Genomic DNA, 20,131 nt, shown 5'->3' on the forward strand with positions numbered 1-20,131 from the left:
ACCCATGAAAATTTGGGAGGACGGATGGTGATATGTTTTTCATGGTGGCTCGGGAATCCTCATTAACAATGGGAAACCCAAATGAGTTATCCCCATCTCTATTTCCTCCAATGGGACCTCTACCTCCTCCATTATTATTGTTATTTCCTCCTCCTCCTCTACCTCTACCTCTACCACCTCCTTCTTCCTCTGCCATGATGATTCTCCTAGGGATTTCAAAATCTTCTGGTTCTTCTACAAAGGGTGAATGAGAAGAGATTTCTCCTTCTTCCTCAGGTGAGTCTATTTCCTCAATTACAATTGGTTTTCTTGTAGGAGAAAGAGAAGAGTCTCTTCCTGGTTCAAACTCAATAGAAGGTGTAGGAGAGTCAACTCTTGGCTCTTGAATTTCAGGAATTCTAGGACTAGGAGTTTCGGTTGGAGATAAGGGAGGTGTCTCTTGTCTATCTCTTGAAGCAGATGGACTTGTAAAAATTGAACTTCGAGCTCTAGCTAAAAACCTTCCCCTAGAATCTCTAGCTCTATGCATGTCATTTTTTATTTTATTTTCAAGTCAAGTTAATAGTTCTTTTTCTGATCTTCCAGGTCACTCGAAGTGCAAGAGGAGAGCATACTTAGATAGGCTATTAACTTCTTTTCTTGAAATGTTATGTTTTTTCCTAAGAATATGGCTACTTAATTTCACTTCCCCGGCAACGACGCCAAAATGTTTAGTCAATTTAGTGTTATCTAAATTGCTAGTATTAATTGGCAACCCGGGGCTCGTAAGCTGATGAAGTGAAGGTGTACTATATGTACTTAAGCAACCTCTTAGAGTTTTTTTATCGTTGGGGTGTTGTTTGTGGTTAATTTATCTTCCTTAGATGGAGTGGTGATTTATAAACAGATGAGTGATAGTGTGTGATTAGTGATCTCTAACACTTGCTTGAAAGTAAATGCTTGAAAGAAATAAGTAACTTGAAATAACTTGAAAGCAAATAACCACTTCCAATGGCACTAGGCACCATTCATGCTGCTGCAAACAAAAGAAAAGAAAGTCACTTTTAAAACCAAAGATAATGATTATCTCTCCCTAACTCCCTACTTCAAACACATAGTGCTGTGTAAAGTACGATTAGGAAGTAGCTCAAGTTGAATTAGAAAAGTGATTAAAAATAAGAAAAATATACTTTAAAGACTAGTGATAACGTTTTGCTCTTTCTAACTCTCTACTTCTGCCATATGTACTATGCAAAGTATGATTAGAAAGTAGTGAAAGATTAGTCTAAAAAGCACTCAAAGCCAACTGCAAGTTAGTGGTATTCTGATCCTTAAAAGATAGCAATTTATGATAAAAGATCATTCATGTGTTAGCAGAACTTTGAGAAATAAGACTAAAAATCAGCTATAAGAACAAAGGCAGCAACTTGAACCTGTCAACTTCAAATACCATTAGTTTGTAAAGCAAATACACAAACATAAAAACAAATCCCGGGCTAAAAATCTGCAAGGAAACAATACTGATCAGCTTGAAAGAAAAGAAATCAAATAAATCAAACTATACATGTTTAAAGAAATGCTGAATGAGAAAATAAAGAAATGCTGAACATAAAATACTTTACAGAGGCTAACATGAACAGGGGCCCTCTATTCATTCAGCCACAAGAAGACTTAAGGAACTGAAAGCTTCAAAACAGCACTATTTCTATTGCTCCATTTGCAGAAATGTACAAAACAGAGTGCTAGAACAACACTATAAAAACAGAGTTTACAACTGCTCTTAAAATTATCACAAGTTCAGAGAGTACAACCACTAAAAAGTAAAATAAGCGTACGCAGACGCAAGTATATATAGGCATCTTAAGGATGGCCTAACACGTACAGCTAATAACTGAAAAACAACTAACTGTAATGCGTATTTAAGGTTCATTGACACATCATAAGGCTGCGTGGATGAGCTGGAGGTTCTGTCGTCATGGGCAATGAATCCCGTGTTGGATCATGTCCGCTACCACCTGCAAAATGCGGACAAGTCACCGTTTGAGCTGACGTGACTTAACAGCTTACAATCACCGTTAAGCTGCCTTTATTTGACCATAACTTGACCAGTTTTGACCGGAGGTACGGATGACGTGGATGGTTGAAAAAATGACACAGGAACCTCGAGCACATTGATACCTAAGTGCCCATGTGGCTCATTTAGCAAACTGACACGTGGAACCTTGAGTTTAACAAAAAGGTTGCGGGATCATCAGATGGTTGCGGGATCGCTGAATGGCTGCGGGATTGCCAGACAGCTGCGGAATTCCTGCAAGTAAGTCAAAATCTAAACAAAACAGTTACCCATTAGCAAAACTCACTTGATCATGCTTAATGACACCTAATGTAATGATCTGGGTGGTTTTACAGTGAAAATGAGGCAAAAGTGAAGAAAAGATGAGGAAAAACTGAGGGAAATGGTAGACAAGTAGGTGTAGAGTAGAGGCTCTACAAGAGCATCAGTTACATGTTATGTTATGAGATCCATGTGTATAGAAAGGTCAATTGGATAACTGACTGTTGAATATGCCTAGTAATGAAACAACTCACTTATACAACTATCAAAACTGTAGTAAGTTGTAGTTTGATAGATGGGAGTTTGCCCATAGGGTGATTCAATATTGAGGTCTTTCTTGTGTCAATTATACAAAGTTCATCAAATATGGTTAAAGGTGATTATGTCTTAAATGAGTTGAATGGGAAGCTTGAATATTATGGTGGTGAAAGGAGAGTTGTATCCAGACGAGTAGGGATAAGTGTCGAAAAAGACCAGTAGACAAGTGTGACTTGTGAATTGTAAATTGTCATTTTTGTATTAATTTTTGTAATGTTGTAAATATAAGCATTAAAGAGGGCACTTGAAATAAATGTAGGCAAATTTTCTCAACAATATTCTCGTGTTGGAGAAACTATTAGATCTCATTACCTCACTAATTTTCTTTCTCATGCAATGTCACAATGTCAATACATGGTTTTAACCAAAACTTATAATTGTTTATTATGCAAAACACTGAAAAAAGAAAGAAAGGAAAATAAAAATCTCACTCAATAATATTAATAGGCCAATGCACATCTTTATGAATGTCAACCCTCTCCCTATGCTTGTGCAATGGATTGTGGAGTTTTTGTTTGTGTTATATGTTTTCTTTGTTATAATTTGTGTGTCCTATTATTCTGTGTATGTATGAAATCACCATCAAAATATACATTGGTCTCTCTCAATGGTGAGCCAGAGATCTTCCTTCATTCTTCTTTTTTTGCCCACCTTTTTCCATAATAAACAGTCCTACATTTTAGGCAAAGGATAGTTGAAAATGTGGAGGTTTCTCGTTACACCAAAACTTGAAAGTGTTGGTAAAAGTTACAAACTAGTAACAAGGATCCCCAAAGTGAAAATTAAGGATTTTATAGAGGTGCGGTGATTCTTCCAACATAAAAGACCAGAGGAGCCGACACATGAAAATTTGGAATTTAATTTTAAATCATTGAGTAAATTAATATAATGTTTACAATTTCAATATGGTAAGAATTTGATTCTATTATTTCTATAAACTTCCCTCCCTTTACTCTTTTCCATCCACTTTTTCTGTTTCATGTTATCATTATTTTATTTCATTTATCTTTTCCTGACATTTCGCTTGTCCTTTTCCACTCTTGTCCTCCGTCCTGTACGCTTTTACTGCGTGGCCAGTGGCCAGCCATGAAAATGCTTAATTTTAAGTGTCTCACATTGGTTATGGTTGACGCTGATAATGGTAAGGGGTTCACAAACGAAGGTAGGGATGTGGCATTTATCATGATCTCTATCCGATTCCGGGTTGGATGATTTATATTTTTGCATTCTTTGCGTTTTCCATGATATATCCGGCATCTGGTACCACGGAGGAGCCCGTAGTGCAATAATCATTAAAATAAAAAGATAGATGGTTTAGGTTTTTTCACTCCTTTCGTTTTCAATAAATTTCCATTAGGGGAGAGATTCCTATTCTTGTGCAGGGACCAGTAGTTGATATAATACTGGTCCCACCAAACCACCAGTGATTAAGACTTTTGAAACCAATATTTAAACAGAAATAAATAACATTATGTTTAAATAAGTTTTAAATTATGTCCAAAAATCACCCATATATTGACTGGGCCCACAACTGTCCATAAATAGTATTTAACTATTTAATATTGCAAAACATATTGACCCAAGTAGAAAACAGCTAGAGCCATAAAGGCTTCCAAACTGGTCTATTCCAGAAGTACAAAACATCAGTCACTTCAACCCCCACTCATCAGAACTGCAACTTTGCATCCCAAATAAATATGCCTACCTGCACATAACAAAAGGAATGTATGTCAGCCATAACTGCTGTGTTGTTCAACAACTAAACACCCTATGTTCAATAAATGACACCCAACCCAACAACAATTAAATCCAATTTGTTCAATAAATGACACCCAATCCAATAACAATTAAATCCACTTTGTTCAATAAATGACACCCATACCCAATAACTGCAATAAATGACACCCAACTCACTCTATTTCTCATTAAAACAGATCAAAGCACATGGATCAACAAATAAACAATTCCCAACCATTAGATCACAGCAAATTAAATCCATACCACACATTCAAAATGAAGCCATTGCAATCCATGTGCATCCATGTCCACCAATTAAAATCAAGTCCCCAAAACTATAAAAGAAGTCCACCCACTGTTGAAGTTGCATCTTATGCTTTCAAACTATTCAGCAAACTTCAAGACAACATCACAGAACAGTAGCCAATATATTCAAGTCAGTTATATGAATTACAACTCATTCTTCTTACAGTTCTGTTTTTATTGTTTTCATTTATCAAATTTCTTACATTACAGTTCTTTCCATTCATTTATCAGATTTCTTACATTACAGTTCTGTCCATAGGGTGGTGACAGTTAACCTATACAGTTACAGTTAACTTTTTTTATACAGAGTTTATGTATGTGTTCTAGCTTATAGAGTTAAGCTATCGAATACAGCCGTATCCATCTAATCAATGTCACAGGTTGCTTACCTTACAGGAATTGAAGGTTAGCTTACACGAATTATTCGATCATCAACTTCATAGGGATTACAACTTACATATCACAAATGTTACGTATGTCCAAATGTTACGTATGTCGTGCTAGTACTGTAGTCATATCTTGTTTACCTAACAGGAATTGAACCTTCAACCTTAGCTTACAGGAATTGAACCTTGAACCTTAGCTTACAGGAATTTAGCGATAGCTTGTTTACCTAACAGGAATTGAACCTTGAACCTTAGCTTACAGGAATTGAACCTTTATTATGGCTTGGGTTCTATGGTTCCTCCATAAGAACACTGAACGCCTAGCTTCGCAGAGCAGCTCTCCCCCAGCCCACAACATAGTGTGGAATCTGGATCGTTTCATCGAGCACCATTTCTTTTAGATATAAAGGTGTTCTGACTCTATTGGATCAAGTCATAATCTACGCCTTTTACTAGTATACTACTATGGGGAGAGACTAAGCTCTATTTCAGAGATTGGACTCTCTTATTTTGATTAGCCCCTACTAGTAAGAAGCTGTTCCCGAGCCAGGTTCCCTGGATCCACTCCTAGTCGGGCCTAAATGAATGAATGAAGAAGGGGGCGGGCAGCACTCTAAAGAAAGAAGCCTTTGCTCGTTGGACAGCTACCGAACTGGCTTGCTTGACTTACTTTACTGGCCGACAACTATATTATTATAAGACCTCCTGTCAGAAAGAAGGAAAGGTTATTGTAAAAGAAAGAATGCCAGCCGATGTCAAACTGTACTCCTAGTGTGAACCATCCGATTTTGGGCAATTCAGAAGTGACAAGATCCGAGTGAACATGGATGAGTTAAAACATAGAACATAAACGAATTGTAACTTTAATGACTCTGATAAACTTAGTAATTTTTCACATATTTTTCACATATTTTCAGAAGCATGAAGCTATTGAGAAAGCAAACATTTTGATATTGAGTCGAAAGACTGCAAATAAGTGAATTTATACTACTGATGAATGGACCATAGAACTGGGGAATGGTATCTTAGAATGGAAACCCGAGCAGATGACCATTTCTCTTTATTGGATTAGATGACTGTAAGATTTTAGATAATGAGAAAACACAATTATAAGTAACATATCAGATGACAGTCTTATTGGCCTTCATATCTTTTCACCTCGTTGAGCTCGAGACCTTAGGGTATGGAGAGCCCGAGCCATACGGAGTTGTAAAAGTTGGACCAAAGGAATGGGGATTTACATAATTCAGCACTGTAAATTAAGTCACAGATAATGGAGAGAAATCTTGGAGCAGAGATTGTTCTTCACAATATTCAAAATAAGTAAATAAATTATATGAAAAAATATAAAAAAATAAATGACTGCAATGAAACTCAATTAAACTGAAGTAAAACCATTTGTCTATGACACCTGGGAGACCATAGAATCATAATGTAACAAGCTCTGTATCCAAAATGTTTTTTCCTTACTGAAAAAATGAAAAATGTGGGTAACATAATTTTCAATTGGTAATAGAATTTGATGGGTAAACAAGTAGAAGGAATCAAAGACCAAGATTTTTTAATTCCAAAAATGTAGAGAAAATTAGGAATAGCATTAAATATCCTCAAATTGTTAGCAACTATAGAATAATATTTGTTCTGAAATATTTCATCTCTTATCAAATTGAAATTCAACACACAATCTCAGTGAAATATTCATGGCCAAAAAAGTTACAAATTCGATCCTTGTTAAATATCAAAAAACTGAGTCTTTCTTTGACAGCTGAAAACAAATGCTCTATCAGGACAAAATCAACAAATTGAGTCTTTCTTTGACAACGTTGAAAAAAAATGCTTTGTTAGGACAAATTGTTGCATGAATCTGTGACCTAAAGGCCTAAGCTCATTGTGTCCATGGGAAAATTTGCACTTCAACCCATTTGAATAGGTTCCCTTTTTCTCATAATGCATGGACAACTTGATTTTATAATTATTTACCTCGTCATAAATGTTGGAACTTATTGCATTGCCATAAATTGTTTCTAGTTTCTGACCAAAAATAGAAAGTTCGGGCTGACCCTTTTGAAGTTCTTCTTCTGAGTGAGCAAACTGACAATCAGTTCCCCACCCACACTTCTTTTTAGCCTAATAAAAATGGAAAATAACATATTTGTATGGAGGAAGTGTAACTATTTTAGTAGCACGTATCTCCTTCACATTTGATAATTTCCTGTAACAAGCTCTGTATCCAAAATGTTTTGATAATTTCCTGTAATAGAGGAAAAGTAATTTTTGCAGAAGTAATAAAGCATAATTTAACATATATTCTAATGTCTAAATGCATGCAATAATTTTACAGGTTGTTGCATCTATGGCAAAAGGAAGTTACTCTGCTCGTACAAGGAGAAGTGGCAGGAGAGTGACAAGGGGTGCGCAGCTACGATGCACATCGTCTGATGATGACAGGCCAGCTGATGTCGATGCCAGCAATGCACCAGGGAACATTGTTGAAGATGACCATGTGACAGCCGCTGATGTTAACACACCATCAGCCACAGAACCACCATCAACAACAGTCCAAGGGGCAAGCTCAACTAAAAAGATCAGTGCTATAAGAGGATGGACAAAAGAACAAATGTTAGTTGCAATTGACGACATAGAGTTTAATGGATACTCAGTTCGGGCATCTGCAAAAAAACATGGTATTCCTCCCTCGTCAATACATTATTGGATAAATGGACTGACTCATACAAAACGTAGAGGGCCTCTTACAGTTATGACTGAGGATGAGGAGGCCGAGGTGGTTGAGTGGTGTAAAGAGATGGCCCAACTGGGACATGGGCTAGAGTTGATACAACTCAAATCAACAGTTGCTCAAATCTGTCAAGGGAGGCCAAACCCATTCAAAGATGGGTTTCCTGGTAAATCATGGTGGTTTGGGTTTAAAACAAGGCATCCAGAACTTGTATTGCGTACTGCTGAGGGCCTTGACAGAGACAAAGCATTAAATTTGCGCCCTGCAGTTGTGCAAAAATTCTATGACACACTTTCTAGTGCTTATGATAAACATTCTTATGGAGCAGACCATATATGGAACTGTGATGAAACAGGTTTACAGGCAGGGAGGAATTGTGGCATGCGGGTAATTGCCAAGAGAGGGAGCCGAAATGTGCCAAAGATTTTGCCCAAGAGCAGGGAGTGGATAACTATTTTATGTTGTGTTAATGCAATTGGTACTTCAATCCCAGGATTTTATCTATTCAAAGGTAAAAATCAACTGAAAAACTATATACAGAACTGTGAACCAGGTGCATGCATGGCTGCACATCCCCATGCATGGATGACTAAAGAACTGTTTCTAAGTTGGCTTTTTCACTTTGCTGCATCGGTACCAGGTGGCGTCTCGCCTAATAACAGACACCTTTTGATATTAGATGGCCATGGGAGCCACATGGCTGTACAAACAATTGAGGAAGCAAACAATTTAGGCATCGACCTGTTGACATTGCCCGCTCATACCACTCATAGGCTGCAACCCCTTGATGTTAGTGTGTTTGGCCCTTTCAAGAACTATTTCAGGTCGGAGCGTGCTGCATGGATGGCAAAGAATCCAGGGGTTGAGGTGAAAAGGTTTGAGCTAGCAGAGCTTGCAAGTAAAGCTTTTAAAAGGGCTTTGACACCATCAAATATCAAGGCTGGCTTTAGGAGGACAGGAATCTGGCCACTGAACTATGATGCTCTTATGCATGACACTGGTTGTAGCCAAGCGTTTCATGTGGATGGTCAGGAAGAAGGGAATGTCCAAACATGTGTTGAAGTGCAAGAAGTAGATGACCAAGATGATGTTGTTGCGGCTGGTAATATGATTTCCCTGTCTCAAGGACAGTTATATGCTGAAGATGATGAAACTGTGTGTGAAACACAATATAACAATGAACAAATTCCTAGTAACATGGAGATTGTTCCACCAACTCAAGAACATCAAATTCCTGTCGCTGATATTGCTAATGATATTGTTGAACATGCAGTTGACAATGACCAATTGACATTGCCAAGCCAAGTAACCCCACCTTCATGGCTAGCAGAAGCAATGATCAATTTGAATGCACATAGTGTCTCAGCAACCAATGAAGAAAGCATGAACATGCCCTCACAACCAACAGAATTGAACAGTGAAATTGTTCATTTTTTTGTGGACAATAGATCAATGGAAGAAGATGAAGGACATAATGAGGCATCAAATGAAGATAATGATATGGTTCAATCAGTTCCAACAGATACTGAAAGGGAAGTACCAAGCAATGACATGCAGGTGGAAGGGGTGGAGAAGACACTTGGACGGTTCCTAAAGCTACCAGTAGAGAGAGTATCAATGAGAAAAACGCAAGGTGCACCGGGTAGTCTTCGTCTGGGCCGAAGCTCACAGCTACTCACCTCAGAGGACTATATAAACCTGTTAGTTGAGTCAGAAAAAAAGAAACTTGAAATGCAAGAATTAAAACAGAAAAAGAAGGATATGGTCAAGGAGAAGAAGGCAGCAAGGATTGTTGCAGCACAACAGCGAGCAGAAGAAAGGATTGAAAGAGATAAAGCAAGGCAAGTTAAGGACCAACAAAAGCAAATGGCAAGACAGGAAAAGGAAAAACGAAAGGCACAACAAATGCTTGAAAAGGAACAAGGGATGATCAACGATACAAGAATAGCTGATGAAACTAGGATTATTTCAAACTCATTGGACTCCATTGCAGATAATACACCATTATTCCAAGATCTCATAAACATTCAAGTGCCCCACTATCAAACCGAGGGTTTACCCACTTGCCTTGTTCCTACCAGAGCTGGTGTCAATTCTCTGTATGCTCATTACACACCTCCACTTAATGCAGGGGTCAGTAGTGCAAATGTGAGGTATGGGTACTCAATACCTCCATGGTTGGAAGCTGCAAATTGGAATCAATCATATGGCAACAATCGACCATTTCCTAATCAGCCCTTGACTGGTAGGCCAACCTACCTGGCTCAAGAAGGTAACTCAGGGAGTTTTGGCACTCAAGATTCTCAGGGCCATAAAGAATAGGGGTGTCATATGTTTTCGGTTCTAACCACATTATGATGTGGATTTTGGATGGATTGTATCTTTTTCTTGGCACAGCAACATTTTGGCTTACAACCTAGTAGTGATTTCTTGTGGCAACCTAACTGTGTGTTGATAAGAAATTTTCAATGGAATATGTCTTTCTGTAAAATATTAATTATGATAAAACTATTTCTATAAGTTATTCTGTGCGCACTGTACAAAGCTCTAAACTCACTTATGGCTCCAATAAGTGGACCGTTATAATGTGATGACAGTGCTGGGCAAGTTTACAATCACTTAACACTGAATAGAAGTCTACACTCACAATTAGAAACACCTCATGCTCGCTTCTAATGTACGAGGCACTAGTAGTAAGGAACTCTATACTTAGCATGTTATTGATTGAATTAGAATGAATAAGAACTTTACATTGCTGGAAACTAGAAATACAATAAAGAACATAGTTATGATTTTTATCAATCACCTAGGGGAGGGTCGCCAATACATGTGCGCCCTCCCCGCCACGTCATAATACCACGCGTCAACCCACATGGCTCCGGTACGACACCTGTCCACCATGGAGTATGCCCAACTTATAAAGAGCATGTGTTTTTATATGTGTTAGTAAAAATGATGGAAGTATCTAAATTAATCAAATCAGTTGATGAACAACTATGAGAATCATATTGTTCCATCTTGTTACATCAACTTTCCAAAAGCAATTGAGAAATTTGGGTGCACAGTAACCTAATCAGCTATATGACGAATTGTGGCTTAGTCATTAATTCTTTTCTAAGCACCTATTCACCTTTTTCATTTTCCTTCATGAGTAGATCAATTGTTTGACAATTACAATAATTTATAAATCTACAAAATATAAACCAGCGTAGACCCATCTTAAGATGGGATCTTTTAAGCATCAAGAGAATCATGTCTCTATTTCTTTAGATCCCTTTTTACACTTATGAGTTCTGGGGTTAATATTGATCTATAACAGTGTATTACGGTACAGAAAAATTATGAATTGCCTCTAATACATGTAAGAAGGAAATTCCAAAGCAGTAGGTATACAAAAATCCCACAAAATTGCTTCAGAGCTCAAAATCTACAGCATGTTAAGCTTTCCTGTAATTTAAACTTCCCTGCACAAAACTAGGCATTGCAAAAATAAGAGAGATTCAAAGGAAATCAGTGTACCGAAAGGAAATCCAGGGTAACTGCAATTGTGGGTCTTGTCATCAACGCTGGAGATAAATAATGTTTAAAATTTGAATGAACCTTAGGAAAGATCAACAATCAGGCAGAAGCACATGCCATTCTTAAAGGGATTGAATTGGCTCTTGATAAGAGTGTTCACAGTATCTAATGCATGGCAACTAAGCAACAATAATTATGTTTTTTGGAATAGAGATTATACCGACTCCATAAATTTAAAATTTCAGTAGGTCATGTGCTATATACGGGTCAAGGAGGGTTTTGATTCAATATTCTTTTCACATATTACAAGAAATTTACATTCAGAGGTACACAATCTAGACAATTCAACAGCTACAATGGACACCATCACCCTACAAATATATCACTATTATCAACACATTCTCCTCTCCCGATAGCTCTGCACTCCTTATATCCCTGTTCCCCAAGCAACTAGGAAGAAAAGTTTCAAAAGTGCATAGAAATCTGTTTGCAGAATCAAATATTCCAACTTAGCACAATTCCTACACATCCCTTGGAAGTACAAAGGTTGTCTCCAACACAAATGGCAGACCACCAAAGAAATGGACTCTCCTATAATTGTGATGAAAAATATGCTCCAGGTCATAGGTGTAAAAAACAGAAATTGTTCCAAATTGATATGCCCACTCAAGACCTGACCGAAGACATAACTACTGAGAGACACTGGAGTTACAGGTTGAAAACACCAACACTCTGACTCAAGCAGATATCGAACCTATTTCTTCATGAAGAACGGTCAATCTCTCTGCATGCATTATCGGGCATTTCAACTCTAACAAAACCCTGACAAGGAAACTCTAACAAAACCCTGACAAAACTCTAACAAAACCCTGACAAGGATTTAATCCTATAAAGTTTGCTAGTAAAAGCTGAGCGATATTAAAAGGAAATAAAAGAGTAGAAGCTTTGTTCATAAAACAGTAAACCCTACCCATTTCTGGACTATATAAACTCATCAGCTGTAAAAACAAAATAACCTTCAAATAGAGATGCACCGTCACAAGTGAAAACGATCTCAAAAACTTAGCACTATGCAAGGTTTTACAGCATAAGGAAATCATAATATTCTACAATGAGTAAATCAAGAATAGTAGCGTTCAAACAGTATCCAGAGAAGTCAATTTAAATAATAGAGAATGCAACTTGTGTGTAAAATTCAGAATAAGACTTTCATAGAAGGAAACAAGCTAACAGCTATGACTTCAAGAAACCATAAATAAATTAACAGTATAACTGTGATTAAGGTCGTAAAATGTCCACGGCTTCCATACAAATGTCCACGGCTTCCATACAACACTGTAGCCCAAGTCAATTTAAATAATAGAGAATGCAACTTGTGTGTAAAATTCGGAATAAGACTTTCATAGAAGGAAACAAGATAACAGTTATGACTTCAAGAAACCATAAATAAATTAACAGTATAACTGTGATTAAGGTCGTAAAATGTCCACGGCTTCCATACAAAGTCCATACAAATGGCCACGGCTTCCATACAACACTGTAGCCCAAGTCAATTTAAATAATAGAGAATGCAACTTGTGTGTAAAATTCGGAATAAGACTTTCATAGAAGGAAACAAGATAACAGTTATGACTTCAAGAAACCATAAATAAATTAACAGTATAACTGTGATTAAGGTCGTAAAATGTCCACGACTTCCATACAAAGTCCATACAAATGTCCACGGCTTCCATACAACACTATAGCCCAGAGAGCAACCTGAGTAGCAAGTCTGCGAAGAAGCTTCATAAGGGTTTAGTGAGGCTTTAGAAGAGCCTTCCCCTCCGAGCAGTCGAATATAAAACAAACAATAGCACGAAGCAGAGCACTCAGAACTCAAGCAGAGCACTCAGAACTCTATGAAAGAAAAGAGAAACCCTCATATCCCAAATGAAAAAGATAAAATAGCAGGGACAATAAAAATGCAGCGTTTTTATCTATAAAGCAAACACAGTAACAAGGCAATTGAGAGCAGCTACAGAGAGTTTCGAAAGTTGGTCTGGGCTCATTTCCGCGATGTTCCATTTTCCCTTTGTCTTTCTGCTCGAGGCCGGCTATGCAAGTCAGGGGAGAGCAGCTACAGAGCGTTTTGAGGGCTAAAACAGGCTAAAACAGCGAAAACAGACAGAATGCCATAGAATGCCTAAAACCCTAAACCCTAAAACAGCAAAAATGCCATAGAATGCCTAAAACCCTAAACCCTCAAAAAATTGCTCAAAATACTGCCATAAAATGCCATAGAAAGTTCACAAAATATCCTGTTAGAGATGCTTGTGTTGAAAAACACAGAGTAAAGCTGGTAGGATTAAAAATCCTACCGGTTACAGGCCATGGATGGTCGCCGACCTCCCCCACCTTCCCCACAGCTCGCCAGACCTTCTCCACACCTGCAACGTCCTTTTCCACACCTGCAACACCTGCAACAGGAAGAAAAAAGCCATTAGAAGCCATTAGAGATCACAAAAACAACAAAAACAGCAGAGCTAAACCCTAAAAATGTTATGTTACCTCAAGCTCAGTAGAATGGCGACCGACTCCTCCCCAAACAACAAAATCGCCGAATAAGACCACCACCAGAGAAATGCTAAACAACCGGCATTCCATGTTAAACAACTTGCATTCCAGAACGACCAAGAAATCCAGGCGGAAAAGCACAAGAAAAGCAGAACCGCTGTCCCAGCCAGAAACCCAGAAACTCCATCAAACCTTCGCACCAGCACACGAATAAACGACTCTGCGCGCAACAATACAAACCCTGTCAACCGAACACAGCATTCCCCCAACACAGGTTCTAACCACCATGCGCGCAGGTTACAGGGCCGTCCCGCGCCATCTTCGGCGGGGGGCTTCGCCCAACTACCGGCCCCGAGCAGAAAGACAAAGGGAAAATGGAACATGGTCGAAATGAGCCCAGACCAACCATGTAAATGGCGCCAAGTTCGTGTTTTAATGTTGGAGGTGATAGCCCACACGGCCAGCTCCACGGTGGACAGGTGTCGTACCGGAGCCATGTGGGTTGACGCGTGGTATTACGACGTGGCGGGGAAGGCGCACATGTATTGGCGACCCTCCCCTAAATGATCTTTTAAATAATTTTTAAATCTGATGAAGGTGAACAGCACGAGATTTCTATGACGCACGGCCTAATAAATATTTCGTGATCCTGAAAAATATCCGAATTCCTTTAAAATAAAAAATCTATTTTGTTGTATAACATTTTTAATTATTAAATTTTATTTTTAAAAATTAATTTATTGTTTGATTTAATAATTTTGATATGATTTAAATTGCTTCAATTTATAATTTTTTGAAAGTATTCATTAAGAATTTCAAGATATTCTACTATGAGGAGTTCAGTCCATATATTCTGGTCTTAAACATGGTAACTGAGCGAACAAAAAATAATATATCTTATTACTAAGTTTTTTTAAAATAAAATTATATATATATATATATATATTTATATATATATCTTGAAATGGATTTTTTCAAAATTTTGGTAATTAAAATGGTATACATTTATACACATCGAATTCCATTAAATTTGCATTTGTTGACTCAGTCAACTTAATATTGACTTTATATTAAGCATTAAATTTAATTGAATTTAAACAATCTATAACATCGAAATTTAACGTTATCGCTTAAGCATTAACTTTGTTTTCGACGAACGCAACGTTAAATTTAAAATACTTTTATGTTTAACGAATTTGAAATTGCTTCTCGAAAAGTTTTGAAAAGATATTTGCCAATGATATATATATATATATATATATATATTTGAAATTATTGTTTTCACAGTGTATATTTTTTAGTTTACTTTATTATTTAAAATTATGGTTGAATTATTGTAATTTTAATAGTAAATTTTTTACATAACAAATTATTATTTTTAATTTCTAAAATATAAATATTTTATTTTAAGTGGAATATTGTTATAAATATTGATGATGATGGTGGTGGTGGTTAATGTCCACTGATACCAAATTTTGGTCTATCGGATCTAAAGAAATGAATTATTTAGTTTGATTTAAGATTTATTTCCTATGCTCAATAAGCTTAGAGAGCAGCTTCCCGAGCTCACTGTAATTTTGACAACGTAAAAGACTAGGAAGGTCAGTGTTGCAACAAAGATTTTAAAACCGAGATCTAATGTGATTGTACGCGGGGCACTCTAAGAGGAAATGATTTTCATCATCGATGTTAGTATTATCACAGAGATGGCAGAACTTTTCCATCCATGGTGTTTTAGGAACTGCCTAACAACCCATTTCACTATGGAGCTCATGAGAGTTCGTTCTAATCTTGGCTATATTAATTTTCTTCTTTGAGCTAGTTAAAACAGAGAGATACTTTTAATCTTCTAGGGTGGGGTTGATGACCTCCTTATAATATCTTAATTTTATTTTAGTTGCTAAATCTTTCTCGCACCGCATTTTTTCTTTGAACTTAGAAGTAACAATATTTTTAATGTTATTAATGTTTTGCAATGCAACATTCTCATCGATCTCCCAATGGTTTAACTAGGCCTTCGTGTCTTTATACCAACCTTGTTTGAGCCTTAGGTGGTTTTGGCTGGAATTTAAAGCTAGCTTAGGAAGCCTATGGTCTCCTATGTTATTGGGTTTATGCTTGTACAACAGAAGCCTAGTCATAGCTAGGCTCTCGATAGGGGAAAGACCCACTTCTATAAGCAGAATATGATAGGGTGTGCTGCTTTTAATTTTGTGGTTATACTTTATAAAACGCTTCTGGATTTGCTCAATCTTCCTCCACGATTCTCTAGAGATGCTACAACCCCAAACATCACATCCATATAAGATAACCGCAGTGACTAAAGTTTCAAAGAGGAACTTCTTTCTATTCCACATTACGAGGTTTGTCATCTTACAACTATTTTCAAGACCAAAATAAGCTTTCCATCCCCCATTAATCCTTTTCTCAATGCTATAATTTCAGTTGAGCTTGTGATGAATATCAATTCCTAAGTACTTGTATGAAGACACTTCGTCCAAGTTACTATTGTCATACATAAAATTAGCATAAGTGTCCTTCTTGGATTTGATAATCATAACTTTTGTTTTGTTAGTGTTAACAATCATACCCATGGTAGAGCAAAAATCCTCAAGAAGTATAAGTTGCTTATCAAGATCAGATGGGCACCTTGCGACAAGAAGAATATCATCAGCGTAGAGAAGAAGGATGATGACTATCCCAGCTAAGATCATGCCAGCACATCCTGTTTCCTCTAAACAACCTTCTAGCTTGTTGATGTAAATGCCAAATAGGGTAGGGGAGAGGGGGAAACCTTGTTTAACTCCGATATTAGACTTAATATCTTTTGATCACCCCCCATTTCTTTTTAATTTGGCAATTACATTCTCGTATAACCTTATAGCGGTAGCTCTCAACTCAAAAGGGACCTTTAGCTCTTCTAATCTGTTCCAAAGGTTATTTCTAGGAACCGTATCGAAAGCCCTTTTAAAGTCCAGAAAGCAAAAAAAGGGATTGGATTTATCATTGTGGCATTCCTCCACAATTATCCTAAGCATAACGAGGTGGTTTTTTTGTTGAGTGTTGCTTTCTAAAACCCGCTTGGCCTTTAGCCCGCTTGCCTTCACTTTCAAGCCATGTGCTCAACTTCCTTTCCAAAAGAATACCACATAACTTGGCTAGTAGAGGGTTGCTCTTAATTGTCCGATAATTAGAGGGTTTATTTGTATCCCCACTTTTAAAAATAGGAATAATGAGGTTTTGAGTCCATGGTTTATGGAACCCTTGCTTGATCGCTTCATTGAAAAGCTTGTGAATGAGGGGGACAAGGACATGACCTCCAATTTTTAAGATTTCTACTTGGTAACCTTCAATGTCCTTACTTGGCCATTAGCCAAGCAATTAACCCCAAAATCAATGTCTTCTAATGAGAAAACTTCTTTCGTTGTGAGCAGGATTTCAAAGTTATCCATGACATTTGGAGATTCATAAAGTTTTTTAAGATAGGAATTCCAAGTTTATAGAAACATTTTCGGAAAAATCACATCAAAAAAATTTTGTCGACGCGTTTCGAACCAACGAGTGTGGTTCATCGTCAGAACAAGTTGAAAATATCATATCATGGCTACATGTTAAATATAGATGGCAGATCTTTCAACGGTTAGGTTTGAATGGAAAAACTGCTAAATTAGACTCGACTGGACATATGCTATAATTGATCAAGAAATGACTAGATTTGGTTGGTTAAATTATAATAATAATGTATAATATTAATATCTTTTATAATGTCATTTATTACTTTTTGGTTGTTATTGAGTTTTATAAAATTTGAGTCTTATGTTATATATTAGTAGTATGGATTTAATATTATCCTTAAAAATTAATAATACTAAATATTATTAAATTATTAATGTAATATTATAATAATAGTAATATTTTTATCACTAATGGTTTTTGGGAAACTTCTTAATATAAATTTATTAGTTAAGCTATCTAAAGAGAACTAAAACTTACTACCTAAATCTAAATAATAATCTTATAATGGGTAATATTAACCCATTCAGTTAGTTATCACAAGGGCAATCCTAGTTATAATAATATTATCAATGAATTAGTGTATAATATTAATATTTTTTATAATGTCATTTAATACCTTTTGGTTGTTATTGAGTTTTATTTTAAATATAAAATTTTTGGGGATTATAATAATGAATCATATATTGTATATTAATAGTATTGATTTAATATTATCCTTAAAAATAATAATACCCAATATCATTAAATTATTATTATAATATTATAATAGTAATATTTATATCATTAATGGTTTTGGGAAACTTCTTAATATAAGTTTATTAGTTAAGCTATCTAAAGGAACTAAAACTTACTACTTAAATAATAATCTTAAAATGGGTAATGTTAACCCATTCAGTTAGTTAAGACAAAGGCAATCTTATACAGAAAAGGAAAAGAAAAAGACAAAGATTTTCAAAGAGGATCAAAAATTATTTATTTGGGAAATAAGGATAAAGTAGACAGGTTAGTTAGAAGCTTCATTGGGGAAAAAATTAGCTCAAGTCATTAATAGAGGAGGGGGGGGGGGGAGGAGAGGTATGGGGAAGGAAGGGGGCAGAGATGACTAGGAAGATAGGGCAGGGATCCAACACCTACTGATCTTCCAACCGCCGACCCTATTGAGATTACTTGGCCTTTCTTCAATCTCAGTAGCCTCCCTAAATTTCCGATGATGAAACTACCCAACCTTAGCAATCAATCAGGTCTCCTCAATACAGGTACAATGGTTTTCAGGAGAGCAAAGACGAAGACACCGTTCAGAGCACTCTTGGGGATGCAGTCGATCAAGTGTCCATGAACTTCCCTACCCATGGAGACATCAAGTTGTTCATATACAAGAACATCAAGATATGATGGCAGCAACATCACAGCAAGAAGCACCATGAACATAAGCAAAAGGCAACATACCAGATGCAACGAACGCAAGAGGAAGATTGTTGACAACACAGAGGCAGAACAAAGTTGCAAGTTCAAAAAGATTCACTTGTGGTGAAACCAACTTTGGAAAATCAGGCTATGAAGTGATAGTGCGACATGAGGATCATGTGAAAGAAGAGAACGGAACAAAGAAGGAATTGCATGTACTCAAACAACAACTCAAGGAAGAGCATGAGCTGCATAGACAAGAGAATGAATTGCAGCAAGAACAGGTACAACATCGGGCATAACATGCGCTCATGGGTGAAATAGCGCCTGTATAAGTTAAAGATCCATCCTAACAGCTGGCACGGAGCAAACATGGTGAGCAGTGTTGTTGATCACATGCAAGGGAATTCAGCAACATGCATGTCATCATGCGCACGCATGAAATCCCACCCATTCAGCACACTCACCAAGGCAAAGACAAGAAGAAAGTCCAACTGGAGCTGAACATGGAGTTGACAACTGATGCGCATGACCACCAGCACACACTGGAATATCAACACGTACACTATGCATCAGTGTGTTGCCAATTTAGTCGCACCCAAGAAGACCATCTGCATGCTAGAAGACAAGTTGGATGGAGGAGGCACACCAATACAACAAGATGCAACAGAGGCAAGAGTTCATTTCAGCAAGATGTCACCATGGAGTGCATGCGCACCATCATGGATGACCAAGCTTGGCATCAGCTCAACACCTTCACCATCACAAGCATGTTAAAGATTTTCTCTCATCACAACAAATTGAGTGTCAATGATGTCTTGCATGGCTTGCTCAAGCGATTTTGTCTCACAAGAGCACATGTGCATTCTAATGTAACGTCTTGTCAAGTGTAATTCAAGTGTCAATAGTTGGATGTAACATTCATAGAGTAGATGAAGAGTCATGAGGGTAGATGAACTATAACAAAGGGAAATGTCAAGGGTAAGGGCATTTTGGTCAGCGAAGCTTCGATAGGAGTATCTTATAGAAATCTAGGATAGTATTGTAACGAGCCTTGGCTTCTCCACTATGCAGAGCTAGTACATTTCTTTGGAGGAGCAGGTGATTGTGGCTGTGAAGATTGCACTATTGGAACCAGTGGATGGTCACGGATGTATTGTATGGCTAGAACTTACACTTCTTAATATAACAGAGCCAACATGTTTCATGCATATGTTGTATTTTATTCTATGCTATCTAGTCTACTCTAAATGATATATGTATTTGTTTACTTTAGCATGCATGTATGGAATATTTTGTATAAGTATGTATGAATCTTTCTGAAATGTGTTGTTGGTTTAG

At 36.9% G+C, this 20,131-nt stretch overlaps 1 protein-coding gene across 1 annotated transcript; it reads right to left on the reverse strand.

Annotated features, from left to right (window-relative positions):
* Positions 1-13,511: 13,511 nt before the first annotated feature.
* Positions 13,512-14,422, reverse strand: LOC149212724 (uncharacterized). Its single transcript, XM_089390646.1, has 2 exons — positions 13,865-14,422; positions 13,512-13,773 (listed from the first exon to the last, which is right to left on the reverse strand). Exons 1-2 carry the CDS (start codon positions 14,365-14,367, stop codon positions 13,671-13,673), a joined length of 606 nt encoding a protein of 201 aa, XP_089246772.1. The 5' UTR covers positions 14,368-14,422; the 3' UTR covers positions 13,512-13,670.
* Positions 14,423-20,131: the final 5,709 nt, after the last annotated feature.

The sequence above is a fragment of the Pinus tabuliformis genome, chromosome 1_1 (genome assembly GCF_031772625.1).
Source record: "Pinus tabuliformis cultivar Carrire ecotype Pingquan chromosome 1_1, CPIR1, whole genome shotgun sequence".
Lineage (NCBI taxonomy): Eukaryota > Viridiplantae > Streptophyta > Pinopsida > Pinales > Pinaceae > Pinus > Pinus tabuliformis.

Coding starts and splice junctions, on each gene's coding strand:
- LOC149212724 (XM_089390646.1), bottom strand. CDS start 14,367: ATGGCTCCGGTACGACACCTGTCCACCGTGGAGCTGGCCGTGTGGGCT. Junction 13,774..13,864: donor GCCATTCTACTGAGCTTGAG/GTAACATAACAT, acceptor TTCCTGTTGCAG/GTGTTGCAGGTGTGGAAAAG.